Source organism: Haliaeetus albicilla, chromosome 13, assembly GCF_947461875.1.
Source record: "Haliaeetus albicilla chromosome 13, bHalAlb1.1, whole genome shotgun sequence".
NCBI classification, from domain to species: Eukaryota; Metazoa; Chordata; class Aves; order Accipitriformes; family Accipitridae; genus Haliaeetus; species Haliaeetus albicilla.
In genome coordinates this window covers 16,546,614-16,569,582 of record NC_091495.1, presented here as the reverse complement: position 1 = coordinate 16,569,582, position 22,969 = coordinate 16,546,614, and the positions used below count along the sequence as shown (strand labels likewise).

The 22,969-nt window shown below is 36.9% G+C and overlaps 1 protein-coding gene across 12 annotated transcripts in view; it reads right to left on the bottom strand.

The window, feature by feature from the left end:
* The window catches only part of PPM1B (protein phosphatase, Mg2+/Mn2+ dependent 1B), a 63,373-nt gene that overhangs the window by 4,865 nt on the left and 35,539 nt on the right, over positions 1-22,969 (bottom strand). For 10 of the 12 annotated variants that reach the window (XM_069800280.1, XM_069800281.1, XM_069800273.1 and 7 more), the window contains 4 exons: positions 19,606-20,469; positions 17,665-17,782; positions 8,822-8,933; positions 4,720-4,777 (listed from right to left, as the gene is read on the bottom strand). In XM_069800280.1, coding sequence (XP_069656381.1) covers positions 4,720-4,777; positions 8,822-8,933; positions 17,665-17,782; positions 19,606-20,451 — 1,134 coding nt within the window. In that variant the 5' untranslated portion in view covers positions 20,452-20,469. The remainder of the gene's footprint in view (positions 1-4,719; positions 4,778-8,821; positions 8,934-17,664; positions 17,783-19,605; positions 20,470-22,969) is intronic. The other 2 variants (XM_069800283.1, XM_069800284.1) reach the window with 1 other exon arrangement.

The window sequence follows — 22,969 nt, the reverse complement described above, 5'->3', positions numbered from 1 at the left end:
TAGCACAGTCTAAGTTAAAAAGGGGACAATTTTACCACAAAAATTAATGTTACTGCATATAAAGCTATCCCTCTAAGCTTAATTTGTTGCATAGAGACGTACTTCTAGTGTGGTTTGCTGGTCTTCATTTGAGATGTTTTGACTCCCATGTACTAGCATTTTCATATTCAGACAGTTCTTCAAGAGCCCCGTGAGGAGTAGCAAGTTAAAGGAGATAGTTTCAATGTATGAAATGGGACTGTTCTCATGCCTCATGAGCACAAAGTCAGTGAAAACTCAGGGCATCAAGATGAGGCTACAGACGTATCCTATTTCTTAGGCTTTGACAAAAAAAATACTACTTCTGTATTTATCTAGCTAATATTAAACAAGGCAACATAGCTGAAGAATTCCAGTTTTTTTAAAGTTCAGAGAACATCTAAATTCAATAGTTCCTTCACCCTATCAGTTTTGCTCCAAGGTTGACATTAGCAAACATACACCCTGAATCTCCACATTTCACAATATTCAGATCTTTAAAAATCCTTTTGGCAGAATGAAGTGAATACTTTTGCTCCCATGCAACACTGAAGAGTAAAAACAATAAGCAATATGATAGCAGCCCTGAGACTCCTAAACAATTCCAATGCTAGTAGGAGTAGATTTAACAGTGCTGTTAGTGTTTGATATTCAAACTCACATCCTGCTTTGCTTCACACCCTGTTTGATGACAGGCTATTTAGTGCTTCCCTTGTCTCCCTCAGTGCTAGCAGACAAGAAACCCCACAGGCAAACAGCAGGACAGAAACTGCCCCTTTTATTATACTATACACTATATATACACACTATAACACAGATTTCTCTCTAATGATGTGTGGCTAGAACAGGACCCTGAAAACTATGATTATTATGCAAGTTAGCGTTTGTTTTCCTTCATATTCTAATTAAACTTAGGGCTACTCACCATAAAAACAAGAATAAATTTGTGCTAGCTATATTTAACATGAGCATTCAATTTTGACACAAGTTCTAGTCTGTTAAATTATGTATACAAAAGGGGCTACTATGTATTAGGGACAGGGTTTACAATGTTTAAGGGCATAAGAATTTTGTCCATTTAAATTTAAATTATCTGTAGCAGGCCTTAATGACATATGATTTGATTTAGCAAAGTGCTACAGTATAATATTAGTAAAAGCAAGAGAGGAACATGATTGGTTTCAGACAAGATATTCAAACATAGCTTTGAAGAACTGCCACTGAAACTATTAACACACTGTAATTTCAACATTGTTCCTTGTGTTTAAGGATACGTATACACCCAAGTAGCCTAATTGGATAGTGGCCTCCTAGTCTTTGGAATACACATTAAAAAAAGGGTCAAAGAAGTTGAGCCATTAGAGAAAGAGTAATACTTTAACATGTTAACTAGAACAACTTGGTGGTATTTTACCATTACAGCGATAACAACTATTTAGCTATGAAGAAGTTCTTTTAAATTCCCTTTAAACTTCTGAAAGCACCAAGCCCCCATACGTAACAGATTTCTATTACTTCACTCACACTTATAAAGCACAACATTTATAGCAGAAGCCCCTCTGCTCAAACACTGGCAAAGCTGTTCCTTGTGAGCCCAATGCAGGGCTCTCTCCAGCCCTGGATTTACAAAATACCTGTACTCTGCTGAGATGCCCGAAAAGAAAAAACAAACAAACAAACTTATGACTCCTATAACCTGAAGCCACACTAGTGATCTCTGAATACTGCTGTAGTAAGGACTCTTTCACTCCTCAGTCTCTCACTCTATACAACATCTCCTTATTTAGGCTATATGCTAAGGATTCTCAGAAAAAGCACATGTGAAGAACTGGGAGAAGTTACTCTACAATCACTAGCTTGGATGACAAAAAAACCTCTAAGCTACTGCCTTGGTTTTAATTTATACACTTTCTAAGAACTTATTTGCCAAGCTATTAGGATGCAGTTCACAGTAACTCAGGGTAACTAGTTTAAATTGTTCAATGCTAAAACGTAGACTGTTTAGAAGGAAGACATTCTCGTTCTCAATTGCAGAAGTTAATCTGGTTGGTTTGGGTTGTTTTTGTGGGGTTTGGCATCTTTCAAAATTTTTACTCATGTGCATTAATATTTTAGCAATTAATTACACTACTATTTTGTCAAGGTAAAAAAAAAATTGTTCTAGCCTTATGTAAAATCAGCAGATGAAGATGACTGCCACAGGCAGACTTTCCAGCTAGTAACAGCAGTATTCTCCATTATACCCACACTCTAACAGACAGATGTACACTGTTAACTACACCTGGAGAAAGATTCCCAAGTGCAAGTCAGTGTACCTTCGTACTCTGCAGACTCAGCATAGGTGTCTGCAGCTCATAATTTTCCATACGAAGATCCGCTCTTGCTTCATGCTAGTTTAAACAGGGGCATTATTAGATTTCGGTCTCACTTGGAAATGTCATCACTGGGATGTACTGTATGTTTCCTTCCTACCTTTGCTTCCTGTTTAAACATGAGGTGTGTAGCAACATTATCACAGTGCGTAGACATCGTGGGGAGTCTGATGTTGAGTAACTGAACAGCTTCCTTCCCTTTTACCTACCCTGTGCAGTAGAGTATTCAGTTCAAAAGACTGGGAGATCACCACATATATACCTGGAACTAAGTAAGACTAGCAAGGAAGTCATGTTTTCATCACCTCAGATATGAGGCCCACTAAATTTATCCACCTCAAAAGACAGTAAGATAACAACTCCTACATGCTGGTAAAGTGCAAACAGGAATTGCATCCTTCACCCAGTGGTGCATTCTCCTCTCAAACTGCTCTGGGTCAGAATCACTTAGGATGGAAAGAAGAAAAGGTATTGACCAGCAAATGACATCTTGCCACAAGATCAAACTAAAATTTAATCCAGTGTATTTAAAACACATCATCCAAATCATTATCGAGATTTGCACTGAATACCAACAGAAGGCCAAGTTTACAAGGTAGACGGGAGCATACTGCTCACATTTCTTACTGGAAAAGCCAAATTAAGAGGACTCAAAACAACTATCCAGTGATTCTAATGGCAATAAATGTCAAAGCTATTAATGGTAGTAAGGGTTAAAGCTATATTCTTTTATAATTAACTTGCATATCTAGTTCAGTTACCTCATTTTATAATGGATGATGTACAAAAATTTCCTGGAAGTAGCCAATACACAGAAGGATGCTGTACTATATGTCAGGACTTCCAGCAAGCTTGCATGGCTACTGAAAAGTAAATTTGGACTTAGAAAAGATGCATCATAAATGCAACTATGGCATATGATATTTCTAGAATATTAGACAACCTTTTTTTCTTAAAAAAAGCAACCAACTTAAAAAAACTAAGATGTAATCTTCAAATAAATCACTTTCACCAATAACTTTACATCAAAAGCAGGAACAAAATTATGGCTAAATAAAAAAGTAGTAGCAGGCTGGTAGAGGTGCAGAGTTTCCTGAAGGACTAAAGAAGCTGAAAAGAGCAAGATTTTGCCTAGCTGGTTTTGGGGTACTGTTGCACAATTTGTTGAAAGTTAAGTGAAAAGTGTATACTGTATCACTTTCAAACTAAAAAAAGGAACAAATACTAAAAAATAAAAAAGTTAGAGATGTCTTCTCTATCTATACTCTTAACAGAATAGTGGCCCCTTCCACCTACATAAGCTTTCTAACTTAAAAAAATGAAACAAATAGGCAAGAGAAGATGACAGTGGGAAAAACACAATTATTATTGTGGTGAGACTGCATATTCGCAATCTCAAGGCACACAAAGTATTTAAAATAAAAGTTGACATCTCACCAAAACCATTCATTGTAATGACTACCTGAGTACCTTGTAGCCATCTCAGAAGAGAAAAATATGAGAAAGGATTTATTAGAGTATGAATGGTACCTTCACAGATTAGTTCACATAAACTGTACAGGAAATGACAACATGTGTACAAGCAATGATGTTTTTATCAGTTCTTCAGTTTTCCAAAAATATTTAAAAAAACCAAAACACTTAACCACAACTGATACAAACACCAGTTATTACTCTTTATACTAATATTAACAACCACCTAATAATCAGGTTTAAAGTTACAATAAACCATATTTCAACATACTATTTAAAATTCAACTTACTAGGAACTGGGCAGAAGAATGTAAGCCATTTTAGAAATCAGAACTGAAGTAAAAAAAAATTCACTTTACACTTTCGTTAGACCACTGCACATGGGATATTTAAGGATAGTGTAAACTCTAAAAAAGTAGTCAATATTAGTCTTGTTACCTTTTATATTCAGTGTACCAAGGTCTTCCTCACTTACAGAAGACAATAGGAAGTGTATTCGCCCCCTCTATTTCTGGACAGAAGGGCTAGTTAAGTAAAGAATATGCTGACCATAATTTTTTACAATAATAAACTATAATTTAGAAAACCCTTGCATTGTTGCTTCACAGGTTTGAAAAAGCAGTAACCAGTAAGATGTTTTAAAAGTCTTTCAGAATTGGGTATCAGTTTGCTGTCTTTGAGGATAAAGTTCTGTATCAGATCCATCCAAAACAAGGTCAAAATGAACTGTATGCTGCAATATATATTTTGTGTTTATAATACTTTATTGGCAGTGATGTACACTTTTGCTTTATGTACGACACTACTTTGATGTTCTCATTAACAATGAGGTTTAGCAACCAAAATGGGAACTTACCCCCTCATTCTCTCTGTGTGGATTCAGCCTACTATACACAGCTTCAATAATATTACGCCTAAAAAAAAAGAGAATTTTTAAAAAAATTAAACACAAAAAATTATTTCAAAATGTTGAGAACTTAAAGTTTGAGCACAGTAATAATTTCTAAGTGTTTAAGATGTTTTGCCTTTAACCTGCCTCTTAAAAAGATGAAGCCCAGTCTCAGTGTCTTTACTCACTTCCAATATGTTTGGGGATTTAGCAGTAAGTCAAGATTTGTAAAGACTAAGCAAGGCAAAACATTTTCTTACCTTACGCGCCCCATGGTCTGCCTCTTTACATCTTTAGAAGTTCCAGCTGCATAGTCAGATTTTGCCAAGAGTAACATCTAAATCTATATTTTGCTTATTGTAACAAAATTCTTCAAGTTTTCTGGTTTTCTTGCCTTATTTCTGGATATGGAACTTGAAGACAGTTGGGTTTTTCCCCATTTTTATTACATATACACAGGTTACTACTTGCCTATGAACTTTTGAAGTGTGGTGCCCAGAGTATACCACCTCTGAGATGTTTCTATGGTGTGAACAGACACTAGACAACACTAAAACCAAAATATGATCAGCTAGACTCTTTTCTGGCAGTGCCACACCTTCACAGGCAGACAAAAAGCTTCTCAAAAAATAAACCCCAAAGTATAAACAGACTTCTGAGAGGAAAAAAGTTATGTCTCTACATCTTCAAATCATAGTAAGAACGGGGAAACATTCAGACAACTATAATAAATATGATCAAAGTTACTGACAGCTTCAACAACAACAAAAAATACTACAGGAACTAAAACCCTCAAGTCTGGAAGTGGCCAACATCTATAAAAATGATGTCTTACAGAATGCAGATAAGCACCAACTGTTGATTCTTCCAAACAAAGAGCACAAGGGCATCAGATGAAGACAGCAGCAAATGTCTCAAAAATAGACAGTGATGGCTTTCGATGCAACAGAACCTTCTGTCCCAGAATACCAAGGATGCTAGAAGTTTGGTGAGGCTCCTTCTGACCACATTTAACTTCACAGAAGAGAAATTCTAAGTCACTGAGTACATAAACTACCTCAAGATCAGGAAGCACCTCAGCTGTAAGAAGCTGAAAACCAAAATAATGATGATAGGATAAGTATTTTACTTATTTTCCTGGTTTTATATTCTTCCCCAGGCATCTACTTTCTTTTCTGGACAGGACACAGAGCTAGAATAATCCTTCATCTGATCTAGTATGACTAGGTTCTTATGTTCACACCATGCAAGCAAAAGGACATTCAAAATAGAAGAGTTTGGTTTTTGAATGGAATGTTGCAAGTGTGTCCACTTCTCAAAGCAATAAATCAGGTAATTTCAGTATCTAGTGTCCAGCAAAATATATTTTTCCAGTCATGATTCAGCGTTTAAAACATTACCTACTAAAAATATTCAGAACTCTGGGAAATGGTTTGTGGACCAGCGAATGCAAGGGACAATGCATCAAATGTCAGGATGACCACTAACCTACAACACTGAAAAGACATCATGCTATCATGTGTTCAGAGGCAATATATGTCGATGATGAAATCGGCATTTATCTAGACATACCACACCAAGACAAGCAGAAGGCAGGCACAACAGATACACCTGACAACTTGGAAGCCTTAAGACACTGGTATATATGCAATTTACGCTTGTTCACAAGCAAAGGTTTTGGGCTGTCTGAATGAGCTCCAGGAAAGAAGTTCAGAATTTTATTGACAGTAACACTTCCAAGAATTATGTCCAATATGAAAAGTCCACTGAAGAACAACTTCTCCAAGGGCACACCAGTTAAAGTCAATGCTTTAAAAAGAAATCTAGAAGGGTGGCATGGCTGAGCTAGTATGGGATCCATCAGCACTGATGGAAAATTTTCTTAGAGAAAAGAAACCAAATCTTTTGGCAGATGATGCAAGAAAGGGTTCTCTCCATTTAGTTCCACATTTAGTGATGGTGGAATGGCAGAATTCTGACCAAATGCCTGTACTACAGAGAGCAATGGCACCTCACACCAACGTAACAGAAAACACCTAGACAGTCCAAGCAAGGCTGCCACAGAAGCAGCCGACAGCCACTGCGGACAGTTTAAATCAGACTTAAAACTCAGGCCCTTGGGAATTCTATCTTTTCAATTTACTTTTCTTTCTTTGAACAGTGTATTTATCCGTAATTTCCTTTCATGTGGAAACTCATGAGCAAGATGTTGAGTGGAAGTGCTAACGTTCAAGTGACAGGGTGTCTCAGGTCTTTTGTTTTCTTCAGCAACAAATGAATATTCTTTTGGCAGCATTTGAAGTTACAGGGGAATCCGAGTCAAGCCAGAAGCGAGTCTTTGAAGAATAAGATTTTAAAGGATAAAACACGACCATCAAGTGACCACAGCAGAGTTGACACCTTTAAATCTCCTGTCTCAAAGAATGAGCCAGTAGGGGCTTCTACACAAGTGAGATGCTTGAAGGGAAGTATACAATGCCAGTAGAAGTGGAGCTACTTCAGAGGTTCCTAAGGTCTGCAAACATACTCTAGTGAAGGCAACATCGCATTACGTTTCTCAAGCTCAGACATATTGAAAACCAGGAGCAACTATAACTGGTGCTAAACACAGGGGTGTCAGCCACACACAAGCTCTTTCTGCAACCTGTTTGAGCCAGGTCTTGGAGTTCAAACAGAAGGACAAATTGTGAATTCTTCATGTCCTGGTAACATCACAGGAGATCAAGACAAAGAATAGTCTCTTGTTTGGACAGAAGTTTTAAGTTACATGGTAGGTTTTGGGTTGTGTAGTCGTACTGTTTCAAAAACTCCATTCAGGAGCTCAATCCTGCAAGTAAAGTTAACTAAATACATCATTGCCTGTCTTTGTCTTACGTTTGAAGGCCAAGAAAAAAGTAACTTAATACTGTATGATATTCTCTTAAAAGAAGCTGCAGGCACACCTCCTGAAGTCAGTTTTCTGTGAGGTGGGACTTTAAAAGTCAAAATGGAGAGAAAGGCATCAAAAGGCTAATTCTGAACCTAAGCCCATCAAAAGTGTAACATGGGTCACAACAATTTAAAATAGAATTTACATGCAGAGGTTCCAGAATAATGAAGCAGTATGTGGTGCGGTTGTTAATGAGCAAAAAACCAAAACACACCAACTCATTCAGCAGTTGGGAGGCACTAAGAAGAATAGGCACACCGCCACTTCTCTGAATGCCTGAAATACACACAAGTGGAGAAAAAGGCCCAGAATGTACAGGTACTTTCAAGGCCAGAAAAAAATAATCATGTCAAACAGTGCTTATTACTAAGTACATGCAATGAAAATTGATCTATACACAAATGCTCAGAGGACAGTACTTTATATTTGGAAAAAACCCAAAGATTCCAGAAACAACATGACCTATGCCAGGGACCAATAATGGGTCCTACTGTTTGGGGAATTCTCAATTAACAATTGTTTATGCAATCCTAAATTCTGTTCATTAAAATCCTTAAATTATAGGTTGTTAGAACATCACCATTAGCCTCCCCAGAACCCCACGGTCATTTCTGAATGTTTATTTCGATTAAGTTGTAAAACGCATATCCTGGTTCAACATTCTTGCTTATCTAACATTCAGTTTAAGACTAAAGAAAAACAATTTCCTTATGAGAATGTTTGCTGAGAAAACAAGCACTAACCCGAACTTATAATGGACACTAGGTGGTGGAGGGAACATGACATCAGCAAAATTGAGCTGGTATTTCGATATTCCAGTTACATTATTGATAGTTCTTAACAAGTGTAAAGCAGTAAAAAGCCAAGAATTTTTTATTTTTTAAAATGGCCATATGGAAATACTAAGCTAGTATGTTATGTACCAGAATATGATCAATCTGCCTCCTCTTACCATTCTGGAATGGGAACAATGACAAATGTTTATGTAGCCCAAAAGGTAAACTAGCTTAAAATATAAAAAACCAACTTTTTTCTTTAATTTGAGTATAGCTATTACAATAAGAAAGCTTTAAAACATTTAAATAAAAGTATTTGTTTCAGTGAATGAAACAGTTCAAGAAATTCCAGTACTGTACTCACTTGCCAGCTAAACCACCTCCTGGTGGTAAATTAGGGATATTCTCCGCAGTTAAAATACGAATAACATGAGCAAGATCAGGCATTCCTTCTTCACCCGATTTTTCCATAATTTCTAATTCAAAAACAGAAGAAGTCCTTAGATTACTGCATTAATACCACCCATTATTCCTTAAGACACTAAAATACAAGATACTATCTCTTTTTAACAAAGACATTATGAAAAAGTTACATGTAAGTAAACAGGAAAACATTCTTTACATTTTAGGTAAACAGTCTTTGCATGGTGGAACAGAGCTATTCAAATCCATAGCCTGTCTTTCCAGTATACTTCTAGCCATTCCCTCTCAGAGAAACTCAGAAGCAGACTGTGAACTGGATGAAATATCCTGGAGACAGCAGCCTGCTCTCTTTCAAAAAGACGACAGCTAGGAGCCTGTTTCAGTTACCCTCCCATTGCATTGCAACACATACTCAGAAGTTACATGCCATAAAGCTAACGCTTCCCAGAAATTCAGTCATACTTCATCGTGAGTAACACCTTGTTTTCTAAAAGGCCTGAATCTCCAGTGCATAAACACTAAGACCATCACGCAATAAAGAGGCATATATAAAATAGTCCATTATTGCTTAAGTGGCCAAAGCAGAATAAGAACTGACGACAAATGATTAATAATATGGTATTCCATTTTCAAAGCAGAATTAACACACAAGTCCAGTGCTAGTAAGTTCTTCTGCCTTGCAAAATAACTGCCTAAACTGAAGTAAATCTTCATGTTCTTGTTCATCAAAGCTGCTGTAAGGCGACCGTGTAATAGTTGCGTATACATTCACATAGGCATAATACTACCAGCTTCCAGTAATCATCCTCTAGTCATTCAACTACTACCATGGCAGAAAAAGGTTCACTAAGTCACCTACAAATTGTAGTTGTATGTGTGTGATGTATTTTTAAGAAGAAATTTTTTTTCTGAAAATCAACTAAATTAAGAAATGGAGTGCCATTCCTGTAGACATTGTTCTAGATAAAAAATTAATCTTTCTTTGAGCCACAGAACAAAAGAATTAAGAATGAATCCTCTCAAATACCATCCTAAAAAAAGTCTTCAGTCAGTCTGTATCTTGGCTACTATCCAAAGATAAACAAATCACTTAAATTTCTTACGATCAATTGATTATATTATGGATGTATGATTTGGACCCTGCAACTAAAGCCAGAGGCAGCTACAATTTGAGTTTCTGAAGTTAGTACTAAAGCACATCATCTACCTACTTTAAATACCGCATCCCACGTTTCCAGGTATTTAAACCTCTCTCGATGTCTATCACCTATCTAGAAAGCAAGTGATACGCAGGCTTCTCTCAGGACTATTAAAAACCACAGTGCTTGCAAGGTACTTGCTTACTCCAAAAGCAATTCTACTTTTAGAATAGTTTTACTACCCTGTAACAAATAAGGCACTATGCTTCTAAGCCCCAATTTCAAGTCAGCACCATACAATCTCTGCAATAAATAAACTAGGTATACTACTACTAGAAGCGATTAAACATTCTTCCATGAAACTTTACGTAATATTATCATACAGCCATCCATTAAGAATGAATCATGGCTAGCAAAGGAAATGACAACTGAGTATGTATGCTTGAATCTTAGGATTTTGATCACTTCTTCCATACACATTCACATAAATCAGCCACAAGTTCTCTTATACAATGCATCCTTTTGTGCAGTTCTACCTAGTTAGAAGTAGATTGTACCACTATAATACAATTTTGCTGAGTCACACCTAACAGGAAATGTGTCTTATGCATATATTGCTTTTTATATCAAGAGCACAGCTGGTTCTGTACATACAAAAAGTAGACAAATAGCAAGAATTAGTAAGAAGAAAGGCTACAGAAGCAAGCAATTACTAAATATTAATGCAAGCATAACATTTTTGTATCTTCTTAAAAGGGAATTAAAGCAATCAAAACTAAGGATTGCTCTATACTTCTTGGTACTGACACCTTTTACTTCATACTGTATAACCACTTCTCAGGGAGTGCTAAACTGAACCATGAGCACCTTTCTCTCCACTTCTAGAAGGTGCCAAATCAGGAACTCTGGTGGAATTGGCCATGTCCTTTCCCTTGTCCTGATATTAGGGTGAATAATTTCACCCAGAACATGTCCCCTCTTAAAAAAGAAAAAAGCTTCCTAATAGAAAATCCTAGAATAAAGCAAACGACCAAGCGTGACCTTTTTTCATTACACATCAATTAGCAGACACACTGTGGATTTGTTTGACAAAGGCCACTAGAGAAAAAAAATCAAATGCTTTCAGAAACAGATTTATAGACATTTACAAGGTTTTCACCTTCATCTCTACAATGTTAAGAATAACCCTGCAATTAATTTTTTCTCTGAACATGCAAAACACAATCGCAGAAAATTTTATAGCTGCGTTGCTAATGTAATTCAAACACTTAAAGAATCATTTCCTGATATCATATATGCAAATCCAAGAATGTCCACTACAAAGTCTACTACTTTACTCCTACAACAATTTTCTCTAAAAGCCTAACACTTAACTCGGAGATAAGCATTTTGAAAATCCAGACAAAATTTTACTTCTATTTTATATAATGCAAGTGCCCAACCAGACAGCATTACAAGTTTTCTGTGTTCCAGCATCTCCTTTGATTTCCAGCTATAAGATTACGACAAATCAGTTTTATATACAGTATATATTCCACATATGTAAAATGCACCATCCAACTCACTGTAGTAACTGAGTATTCATCTACTATTACGACTGTTTAAGACTACATAGAACATGTGCCCCTATTTACGATTTGGGGGGTTAGTGTGTTTTGGGGTTTTTTTTCCTGGTTGGTTGTTTTTTGTTGGTTTGGTTTTGGGTTTTAATTGCATGTCTGATACACCCTTCAAATAAACTGAAACATAGCAGAGAATTGAACTGACTTCTGTGCCTAGTATTTTCTTTCTGTGACCAAACTTCAGAGCTCTAAAAAACATACGTCCTGGTTTCAGCTGGAATAGAGTTAATTTTCTTCCTAGTAGCTGGTACAGTGCTGTGTTTTGGATTTAGGATGAGAATAATGTTGATAACACTGATGTTTTAGTTGTTGCTGAGAAGTGCTTACACTAAGCACTGACTTTGACTAAGTCAAAGACTTTTCATCTTTTCATACTGCCCTACCAGCAAGGAGGCTGGAGGGGCACAAGAAGTTGGAAGGGGACACAGCCAGGACAACTGACCCAAACTGGCCAAAGGAATATTCCATACCACATGACATGATGCTGAACAATAAAACTGGGGGGGGGGGGAGTTGGCTGGGAGGTGGCAGCCCACTGCTCAAGAACTGACTGGGCATCAGTCAGCAGGTGGTGAGCAACTGCATCATGCATCACTTGTTTTGTATATTATATTATTATTGTCCCTTCCTTTTCTGTTCTATTAAACTGTTCTTATCTCACCCCACGAGTTTTACCTTTTTTCTGATTCTCTCCCCCATCCCTCTGAGGGGGAGTGAGCAAAGGGCTGCGTGGTGTTCAGCTGCCTGCTGGGTTAAACCACAGCAGAGAACAAAACAAAGTAGCATTTGAAAGTGGCAGTAAGGAAAGACTGAACTAGCATAACTTAACTACTGTCCAACACACCTGCATTACTTTGGAAATTAACCAATTAAGTGACTCAAAACAGAATCACGGCTGTGCTCACCATCATGACTCAATCACAAGCTACTGATTACAACCTCAGAAGTATTTCAGAATACTCTTGAATTGGCAGCTTTGGAGTACAGTTATACACATTCTATCAGTCTCAAGACCAAAACTAGAAAAAGAGCTTTGGTATACAGTTCTTCCACTAGTAAACTGTCACTTGCTGAGTTTGGTTTTTTTTTAATAACTCTGTTAAAAGAAAAACTCTGTTTTGGTATGGAAACAATAATTCTCTTTTAATAACTCTGGAAAGATCTTATGGAACTACTAGCTCAACTCACTGTACAAATACACGGTATCTCAGCATTCTACTTAGGAATGTAGAAAGACAGACTATAAATATTGTATGTGTAAGTATTAAACTGCTTTTGAATACAGATTTTTAAACCAACAAAAGCATGCCTCAAACAATGCCTCTCTCTCCAAGCCAGAGCTTAAAATGCCCAAGTGTAGCAGTGAAAAAAACCTATTGTCTAAAAAGTTTGATGGGTTAGTCCAGTCAGCTTGAAATTCAAGGTCCGCAAGAGAACAGAAAAAATATTCCATGTTGAACAGTGTATATTCATTAAGAACAAATACCACTGATCAAACTAGAATTGCTTCAGGAAGTCCCAAAGGATTTTATACTAAATGCCAATGTTGCCCTAATTTAAATTAGTCACTTACTGAAAGATGAGAGTATCTAAGAAAGCTCATAGCTTGTATGTTTGACATCTCTATCTTTGCAGCTTAGTAGTTCTAAGGCAAGCTGATTTTTTTCAGAATGTTTTTACTACAGGTATAAATAAAATGGTTATTGGCTCTCAACCAACTGCACATAACTTGTGAGCTGTCAATTCTTTAACAGATAAAGAAATGTTGTTCATGTTAAATTATTGTGTGCAAAATCCATTATTTGCCTTTTGAAAGGAACAGTCATAATGTAGTCTGGTATTTTAAACATTAGTAAACCTACTACAGATTCTCACTATATACAGTCACTTGCTGTAACTGAACATAGATTCTTGGACTTAGCTGCTTAGCTTACCACATTCAGAGCTTCAAAACACATCAAAACTACAAATAAATTATAATGAATATACTTCCCTGAAGACGACCATCCTAAAATGTAAACTACATTTAGAATACATCTAAAGAAATACAACTTCTGTCTTTTGAAAATAACTAGAAAAGATGAACGAATCCATATTATCAACCTCACAACTTATCTACCAGGCTTTAAGGTTTTAGAATTAAAGGCAGTTTAAACCTTTCAGGCACAGCTCTCTTATGCACTGTTTTCCAGACTATGCTTAGTCTAAAGGCAAACGCAAAACTATGGCAGTTGTCCTTTCCTGATCAAAAAAGACATTCCCACCTTCCAGAAGTTTTCCTTACTACTCCAACACTTGATATCATATTCTCCCTGCCTCCCTTTTTTTTTTTAAGTTAAAAGTATTTCTGCTCACTACTGAAACCTTTAAATCTGACTACTTTTTTTAAAGGAATCCAACATCTTTCCATACAATTCTCCCCATGCTGCTTAGCGGTTTGAAGCATTTTGTTAAAGCTTCTCTGTATCATTTCTGAATTAATACTCAAGGCACAAATGTAAGGTAAAAATCGCAGTCCTACTTCTTTTTAAATTAAGGAGACTGTGTCAAAATGACAATATCATAGAATTTATTATGACTGCAAACATGTTAGAAAACAGGTAAATATTTCAGTATTTCTGAAGTCTGTTTCCTTTATTTTCTCCACTTCTTGACAGAATTTCCTCAAATATGCTGATTCTCATTCCTTGCTAAATACTTGGCATTTAAAGGCCTTGCACTCTGTCCAGTTAGCAGAACACAGGATGACACAGGGAACTCGGGCTGGGGGGAGGGAGGGCAGGCGGGCAGCAATCAAGGAGAGCTGAAGCAACAGAAGTCCAAGCTTTGAAGCAATCCATTTCTCTGGAGCACTTAACAACCATTTTGAGTTACATTCAGAATGGCTCTGCATCAGTTCAGACTACAAGCTCTCCACCTTTCTGTGTGTAGTATTTGTTAAATATGACAACATAGCTAAAATAAATTTCTGCTAAGAAGTTATTTTGATAGGTTAAAGTAGTAACTCAATCATGCTACAACACTGCATTGTTACTAGCAAATAGTGCCTCCCACATCATACGCAGTTAATCCAGTCACTCTGATCAGAAGTTTTGTCAGCTTTTCTATTAATCTTCTTAACATTCACTTATTAAAGCAATAAAATACACTGCAGTTCCATACATTTTTCACCTGTTTGGTAACTGAGAAAGAAGCCACCAAGAAGCTGGGAATACTAACCAGTAAACCACTGTGTGCACACCTGGTTGCTGTCAGTGAAGCTAAGTACTCCTGGCTCTCTCCCAGCACCTATTAACAGCTCATGTACTTTATCTTAACTAGTGTCATCTAGGAAGCCTAGGATGCAAGCCAAGTTCTGAGAAACATGCCTAGAGTTAGCATTTGAAGTGACCATTAGCTCTCTTTATTCTCAACAGAAACTACAAGTATGCAAGCTATTCCAATTTAGATCCCCATTTAAACAAAAGGGAGAGACACAACACACAACAGCAGTGCATTCAGAGATAACTTGTATCATGGCCTGAAGGTCGTCTTATATGTATTTAAAAATTAAGGTTTGTTACATCAACTATCTAGATTACTGGGTCATTGAAAAATACAAAAAGTTTTCTGAGTTTACCTCATTTGGCTAAGAGTGCAATAAAAAAAGCTATCTAGTCAAAGAACATGAGTGACTTTCACAGCTGTTTCACACAAATGAAAAATTAAATAAAGTATCTACCATTAGTGTCATCTGTAGCATTAAAATAAGTTTGAGAATTTTTGATACTAAAGTGGCAAAACTAACAGTTATCCACAGCAACCATGTTACACTGGCAGCATCTACATTTCCATGTCACTGTTGCATTTTACACTGAACTAGTGTTAAGAAAAATTATGAACGGTTAGCTGTGGGATTTTTGCTGTTGCACAGTCTGAGAAGATTCCCGATTTCCTCAGACCTACAGTGCAGGATTACTTCTCATTTATACCTAATGCTACTTACTTGGATATGAACTACTTTTACTAGAAAGCACGTCCTTTCAGTATCTATTACAACATGTTACAAAGCCAGTGGGTGTCTCAGATATTCAAATAAACCAAAGCCAACAAGAAACAGAAGTGGCATCTATCTCCTATGTGGTAGTGCTGGAGTCCTGTATTAATAATTCTCATCAAATATTCATAAGAAAGGATATTAAGTATTTCACCTATACAGATTACACACACCATGCTTGGGTGCCTGTAAAGTTTCCAGATCCACGTTGAGAAAGTTTGGTCAGTCACATCTTCTTTCATAAAAAAATGCTCAAGCTCAGAAACCACAGCTCTGGCCACTGGCTGCATGTCACTGAGACCTCGTTACAGTCTCAAGATGATGGCTTCATGCTGATTCTGACCTGCAAAGTCCCAAACACCTTGGCACCCAAATTTAAAATTACTTTCATGGAACTCTGCTGAACAGTCCCGTAGACTGCCAATATCACATTTTTCAATATGAACACAGAAAAGTACCATCAGGACAGCAATACTACAGTAGAAAGCTAAACCACTGGTCTCAGCACCTGGAACAAAACATTTAAGAAGGCTACATGGGCTCATTATCCATCTACAAAGGGACCACCTCTTCATCAAGCACAGTTAAACTTGTATCTAGTGATCAGAATATTCTAGGCCAGGCCTGAAACAAGTCAAGAAAAGATACAAGTTACACCAGCCAGCTTTCCCTTCAGTAAACCCTTTCCTTCCTTGAATGCTGTTGCTATAACTTAAGAGCTCCAACACATGGGTTCATAAGCTGCATCACCATAAGTAGGTGACAGTGCTTCAGTACTCTTCTGATGAGATTACAGAAGTTTAAGGAATCCCAACAAGGCTTTCAAAACCTCTGATGACTGCTTCTCTCCAATGATGCTACTTCACAGTATTATCCTAGCAACATTTGTAACAGCAAGACAAACTGTTAGAAGAACTCAGTTATTTTCATGCCTGGGTTGCTGCTGCAGAAACCTGTGCCAACATAAGAACAGTATTACAAAAGAGGCAAACTTTCAATATCAACCCTGAACTACCAAAACTGAGCTATACCTGGATCAGTAGAATAATTGAGAAGATCGAAGAAACCAAGAGGCCACTACATATAGGTGTTTTCAGACCTTGGAACAGCCTTAACCAGTGATAAAATATTTTAAATTAGAAGCAACAATTTGAAAGCCTGTTTCAAATGTCAGTTTTTCTGACATTAGGAACGCTGCAGTAAAGCAATAAATGTACAAGGGCAAGCTTTTCATTCTTAGTCAAGCTAACTTCCCTTTAGCTGTTTCTCCTTAAGGGAAGAAGTTGCATTCAACCTTTTAGATAAGTGAAGAGTTATAAAATCAGTGACTAAAAGAAACTGGTTAGGAGTCAAGTTTAGTCCTCCATGAAAGTTCTAGATGATTATACGGTTTTTATTCACACATACACACATACTTGGTAACCATTCAGAATCCAAAGGGATGTTTTAAGGCTCTTGCATTCACAGGTATTTTGAACATTTATAATCTGTTTTCACCGAAGTACATTTAAAAAACTTGTCGGTGTGAAAAGTAAGTCACAGCTGTGTTAAGTAGAATCAGTTAAAAAAGCTTGGATTATTAGATTATTAAGTTGTTCCTTCACGAAAACCTGGTACAGCTTTTTCTTTATCAAAAACTTTCACAAAAAAGGGAACAAGTACCACCAGTATCCCTTTTAATATTTTATAAGCAAGACATTAGCAACATCACAATTTACTTAGCTGATATAACACTTCGCAAGGTTGCATTTTGACCTGTAAAGATAAAGTACAAATCTAAAGCTCACATAAAGAAAATGCTTGTGGAATACCAGGATAAAATAACCACATGGCTTAAAAACATTTTTTCCTGACACACAGAAGTTCAGACTTACAACCATGCCTGAATTTGACCCAACATATAGTGGCATGATGGCTTTCAGGGGTTTTGTTTTCATGCTCAAAAAGGCTATGATGTCATTTCTAGTGAACGAAATAGATTTCTTACCTTCAACTCGTGATTCCAAGTACTTATCCAACTCGGCATCTTTTTTCACTGCCTCATCTGAGACCTTAGGAGCATTTGAAAAACAAACAAGTACGATACTCATGTTATCACGACTCCCCTATATGACAAAGAAAAAAAGAAGAGTTAGGATCTTGAGTCTTATTTTTAATTTTTCTATTCTAGTCGCATTTTTACTTGTTCCAGATACAGCACTATAGATATACCTGGGAAAAAAGAAACCTTGCAATAAAACTGTATTTTGATTAGTAAGAACCTCTAAGTTCTCCAACAATACTCACTAAAATTAATTTTACTGATTTTTATTGTACATTCTTTGCCTTAAAGTTTAAAATATTTAATGGACTTATTTACATGTCAACTGTTTAAAAATCTTATCAAGAAAACAGGTCAGAAATTAGACAGTCATTTACTGTTACCTTAAGCCAAGTTAAAAAACAACTCATGCTGCAAGACAAAATGCAGAATACTTATCCTAGACTAGAATAGCTAGCTCCAGCTACTAGTTTATTTCAGTTTGAGAGCATTCACACAAGACATTACATGCATTACAAGTCTGTTTATCAGCATGCACCTGTTTCATACATAGCACCTTGAAGAACGTAATGCCAGTTCTTCACTAGTAAGCTCTGATACCACTTTCCTGCTTATATTTAATTTTCAAAATTATAACTCAGAGCCAAATTTAAAAGCACAGTGTCTAAGTCTCTTACAAGGAGATCCAGCAGAACCATAATTTAAACTCCTGGTTTGAAATAAAGATTTTAAAATTGTACCAAAAAAAATTAAGTGCCATTAGTTACCACATATTGTTTCTGTGTAAACCCAACCTAATGGATAGTTCCTATCACCTATCACAACAACTCCTTCTCCTGAAGAAATTAAGTAGGAATCTGACATTAGAATAAATTCCTTCAGAAGTACTCATGAGTTATTCTATATTCCCTTTCATACCACGCATATAGGGACACCTATCCTATCGTTTGCAGTTGATATTACATGGTACAATTCACATCCTGAAGACAGAGGACAACATTCTAGTATCATTACAAACTGCAGAGATCCAGGATCTGACTTTATAAAATAAACACAAGGTCAGGGCTCAGTTTTACTGAAAGTATACTACAGTGACTGTCCTTTAACAAGGCTGGTCAAGTGCTTGGTCAGAAAAGCCACAACATTTAAATCAATCATATGACATAGGGTTGTATTCCAGCATATACCACATTTCTGAAAAAGTTTACTTACCCTTTAGTGTTAGAATTCTGAATTTTAATATTTTCCTCAAAATTTCATGTTTGGTCTGTGGCCTAATGAAAAGAACTCTATTTGCACTAGTAGGAGTTGCACTTCTCAGGGAATGCTGGAAATGGTATACCTATGAAACATTTGTAGATCAACCTGTAGTTGCTCTGAACAAACTCTAAATTTGAGGAGTACAAGTAAACTCAGATGCAAAAGTAGTGCTTCTCCATCTAAGCTATTAAAATGAGCTGAGGACACCACTTCAGATGACAGACAAACCATACCTTGAAGAAGAGAAGGTGCAAACACTGGTTTTATGCAAAGGATATGAACACTACCCAACTGGAAAGAACAGAAACCCCCCCAAAAACCCATGACACCTTGCACAGAATTTATTCAGTTTTAAAACTTTGTATTTGGACAAAGTTTAGAGCTGGAACCATATGCAAGCATTAAGAAAATAATAAACCTTTATTTTTGCAATTGCTATCACCTCTCCAGGCACAAAGGATGAGGCTGTATACTCTTCAGCAAGGATATATAGTCAAATGGGTACAAATATTTGAGGAAAGGAAGAGGGAGAAGGGAAAGACTAGGCCAGGAACTACTGTTAACACTGTACCCATCTAAACAGAAGATCATTTTAGTAACAGGTGCTTGGAGAAAACAGTTACATACCTTATGTAAACAAGTGTCCACTACCCAATTGCACACTTTTTCCAGGTCATCTGACACTTCAAGTCTAGACTTAACAAATTCACAGAGCTCTTCATTGCTCATTACATCCCAGATTCCATCACAAGCCAAGATGATAAACTCATCTTCTTCTGCCCTTAGAATTTCACAAACCTCAGGCTCTGGAGAAACAAGTTGCTCTGTAGGGCCTTTACCATCAACACATTTGTAGTCATAGTCCCCCAGAGCTCGAGAAACTGCCAATGAACCATTAACACGCTGAATCATTACACTGCCTCCTGCATTCTGGATTCGCTCTTTCTCCCTTGGGTTGCAAGGTTTGTGATCCTGTGTTGAAAAACAGACTTGTCCATTCCTATAGAGAACAGCACGTGAATCACCACAATTGATAAAGTATACATGCTCAGGTGAAATCATAACTCCCACTGCTGTCGAGCCACTTCTGTCCATCCCATTTCTGAGGTCTGAGAAATTGCGCATATACTCATCAATTTTCAAAAAGCCAGTTCTGATTCCACTCTTGACATTTTCCACTGAAGGTTCAAGAGCAGATCCAGGTTTTTCTGTTGCCCTAAAGTCTTCATTGTTAGTGATGTGTTCTAATAAGTGCGTGGAGCAATAATTTGCAACACGAGATCCTGCGTGACCATCATAGACAGCAAAAAAGGACCAGTCCTCTAAGCCATGGGGAATACCTACAACAGCTGTGTGAGCATCTTCCATTTCCACTCTCCATCCCTGCATACTGCTGAGGCCATAACGCAAGCCATTCCCTGCACCATGAGCATTATGTTTTTCAGTTTTTGGTTTATCCAAAAATGCACCCATGTTTATGCAATATTGAATCTGGAAAACAGAGAAGAAAAGTCTTATTTTTAAAACCACCACTCCATACAAGTTTTGTTCTCTCTTTCCTGTGTTGTTTCTTTATAAAACAAGTGATAAAGCATGCATGTGTGCAAAAGTCAACAACTATAATGGGGAGGAAAAAAGTAATAAATGACACAAATGAAGTATGAACTTACAGACCCCTGCCTGCACTTTTAGTGTTTTTTCCTGAGTGGGGTGTTGTGTCTCAAAGAGCTACTTCACCAAAATTAAAGGCTCTCCATATGAAGTCAGAGTAGTTCACATACCTTTGCAGCTCTGCCAATTCTGTCCTCTCAAGAAACTAATCCATGCTTGAAAAATAACAACCATATCACCCCTATTCATTTTCCAGTTCCATTGCAGCATGAAGAAAATCTAATACTTCATAAATAAGAACTAACTGGTCTCGCTAGCTTTGCATGTACTATGCTAATTCTGTATTCTTGTAAAGCATGGCAGAAGTGACAATAGGGGAATGTAGACCATCTGCCAAAGGAAACAAGGCGGCAAATCCCACTTCCATCCAAGAAAACTTCACACGGAATTCTCTGAAATTATACTTAGTCCTTTGTAAAACAACATTTCCATTTCCACCATGCCTAAAAGATGTTAATGTGCTTACATATGATTTTAAGTTCAAAAATGCGTTGATCTTGATTTTAAAATGTATCCAATTACAAGAGATATGAGCTAAGGGAAGAAAATAATCCACAGAAAGTTAAAAGTTCTTCAATATTTGGAGACCTACTTCAAAATATACGAGAAGAACCATCTCCAGAGAGCAAGCTTGCAGGTAATATGTGAATAATCTATGTTAAGGCTTTAGAGGACTTCTGACTTCCTCTCCTGTGCTAGACTTAGTTGTCCTATGTAGACCTGAAAAACCACCTTGCACTTTATGAAGTCAGCGGAGAATACATTCTTTAATCCACTGATCCCATAGTACTTTTCTGAGAACTTCAGAAACTCAGACAGCACAACCTCTGATCATGCCAATAATGACTGCCCCATGAAACCCTTAGTGACTGGATGTGAAAGTTACAGCAACCTTCATCCAAAAAGAATTTGAGAGAATTCTGCCATGACTGATCCTGAGCTGTCAGTCACTAGGTCTCTCACACACTAGCACTCACCAAGCCTACAGAGTCATGCTAATCTAGCTCTAGTTTAAGAGTTTGTTACCAGGTCAGAAAAAGATGTTAAGAAATCCTTACTTCTGCCATTCCCCTCATCTCAACACATTTTCAGTATACACAGCTTTCTCTGACAGAAGAGGAAAAAAAAAAAATAGTACAATGCAATGAGGAAAAGATTACAGATAGATTCTGCACCCCACCTCCCTTCTTAGACTATAACTTGAGGACCTTCCTCCAGATAATCCAAACTCCACACACCCTCTCTGCTACAGTGACCTCCATGAAGTGCTGAGATTTCCCACTATTACATAGACCCCAACAGTTTGCTCACCAGTTTTGCCTCTTTTGAACATTATGCTTGTGTAACAGTTAGTTGTCTCTATGTACCAATCTTTTGCTATCAAGTCTGATGTTACAACACGAGTCTTGTGCTTAGTAAATTATCTTAAGTAGCTATTAAAAAAAGGAATTGTGTGACACCAAAGAAAGCGTCCTGAGCCTTTTTTGCTCTCCAAATTGGGCATTCCATGTACAAGGTACATATCCTCAGCTGCAGAATCTCTAGCAAAACCAAATTAAGAGAACATGCTCAAAGTTTGTTGCCAATTTGATTTTACTCCATATAAACATAAGAATAGTCCTCAAACTGGGTTTTATGAAGCAGAACCAGAAGTACCATTTTCACAGATAATGGCACATCTAATATAAAAAAGCAAGTTACAGAATGACTTCAAACCCGCATCTAACATTCTCAAAATACTTTCCGTACTTTTAGCAACTTGAAAAGTCATTAAGCCCTTTCAAACACACACTATCCGTCCTAAACTTCCCCCACTTTCCCAATCAGTTCAATTTTATGACATTATCGAAAGAATTCCACACACAAGAAACCACAAATTATCTTCATTCTTTATCTCTGTATTCATCGTCCACTGGCCTCTAATTATATTACCTGGAATAGCAACAAAGATAAGATTGTGTAGTTATTTTATGTTATGCATGGTAAGCTTCACACTGTATGTAATTTAAAAGCTAAAGTATTAAGTTACATTCTGCTCAGAATTATTTGCATCGTTATTTTTCCTTCTTTATCCAAAAAGAATGATTCGCTGTCTTGCAAATAATGGAAGCAACACACAGCAACAGAAATGAGGTATTCGTTACCTAGTGAGATACCCAGCCAAAATGCTTTTCACAACCCTTTCTCTTGAAAAATCTGATCTTGCTTTGAAAAAGCAAACAAAAAAGAATCAGTGTCAAATGGTGTCATAAAAGCAAAGCAAGGCAGTGCTACACACCACCACAAACAAGTGTTCTCAGCAACTGGTGTTCTCAGTTAA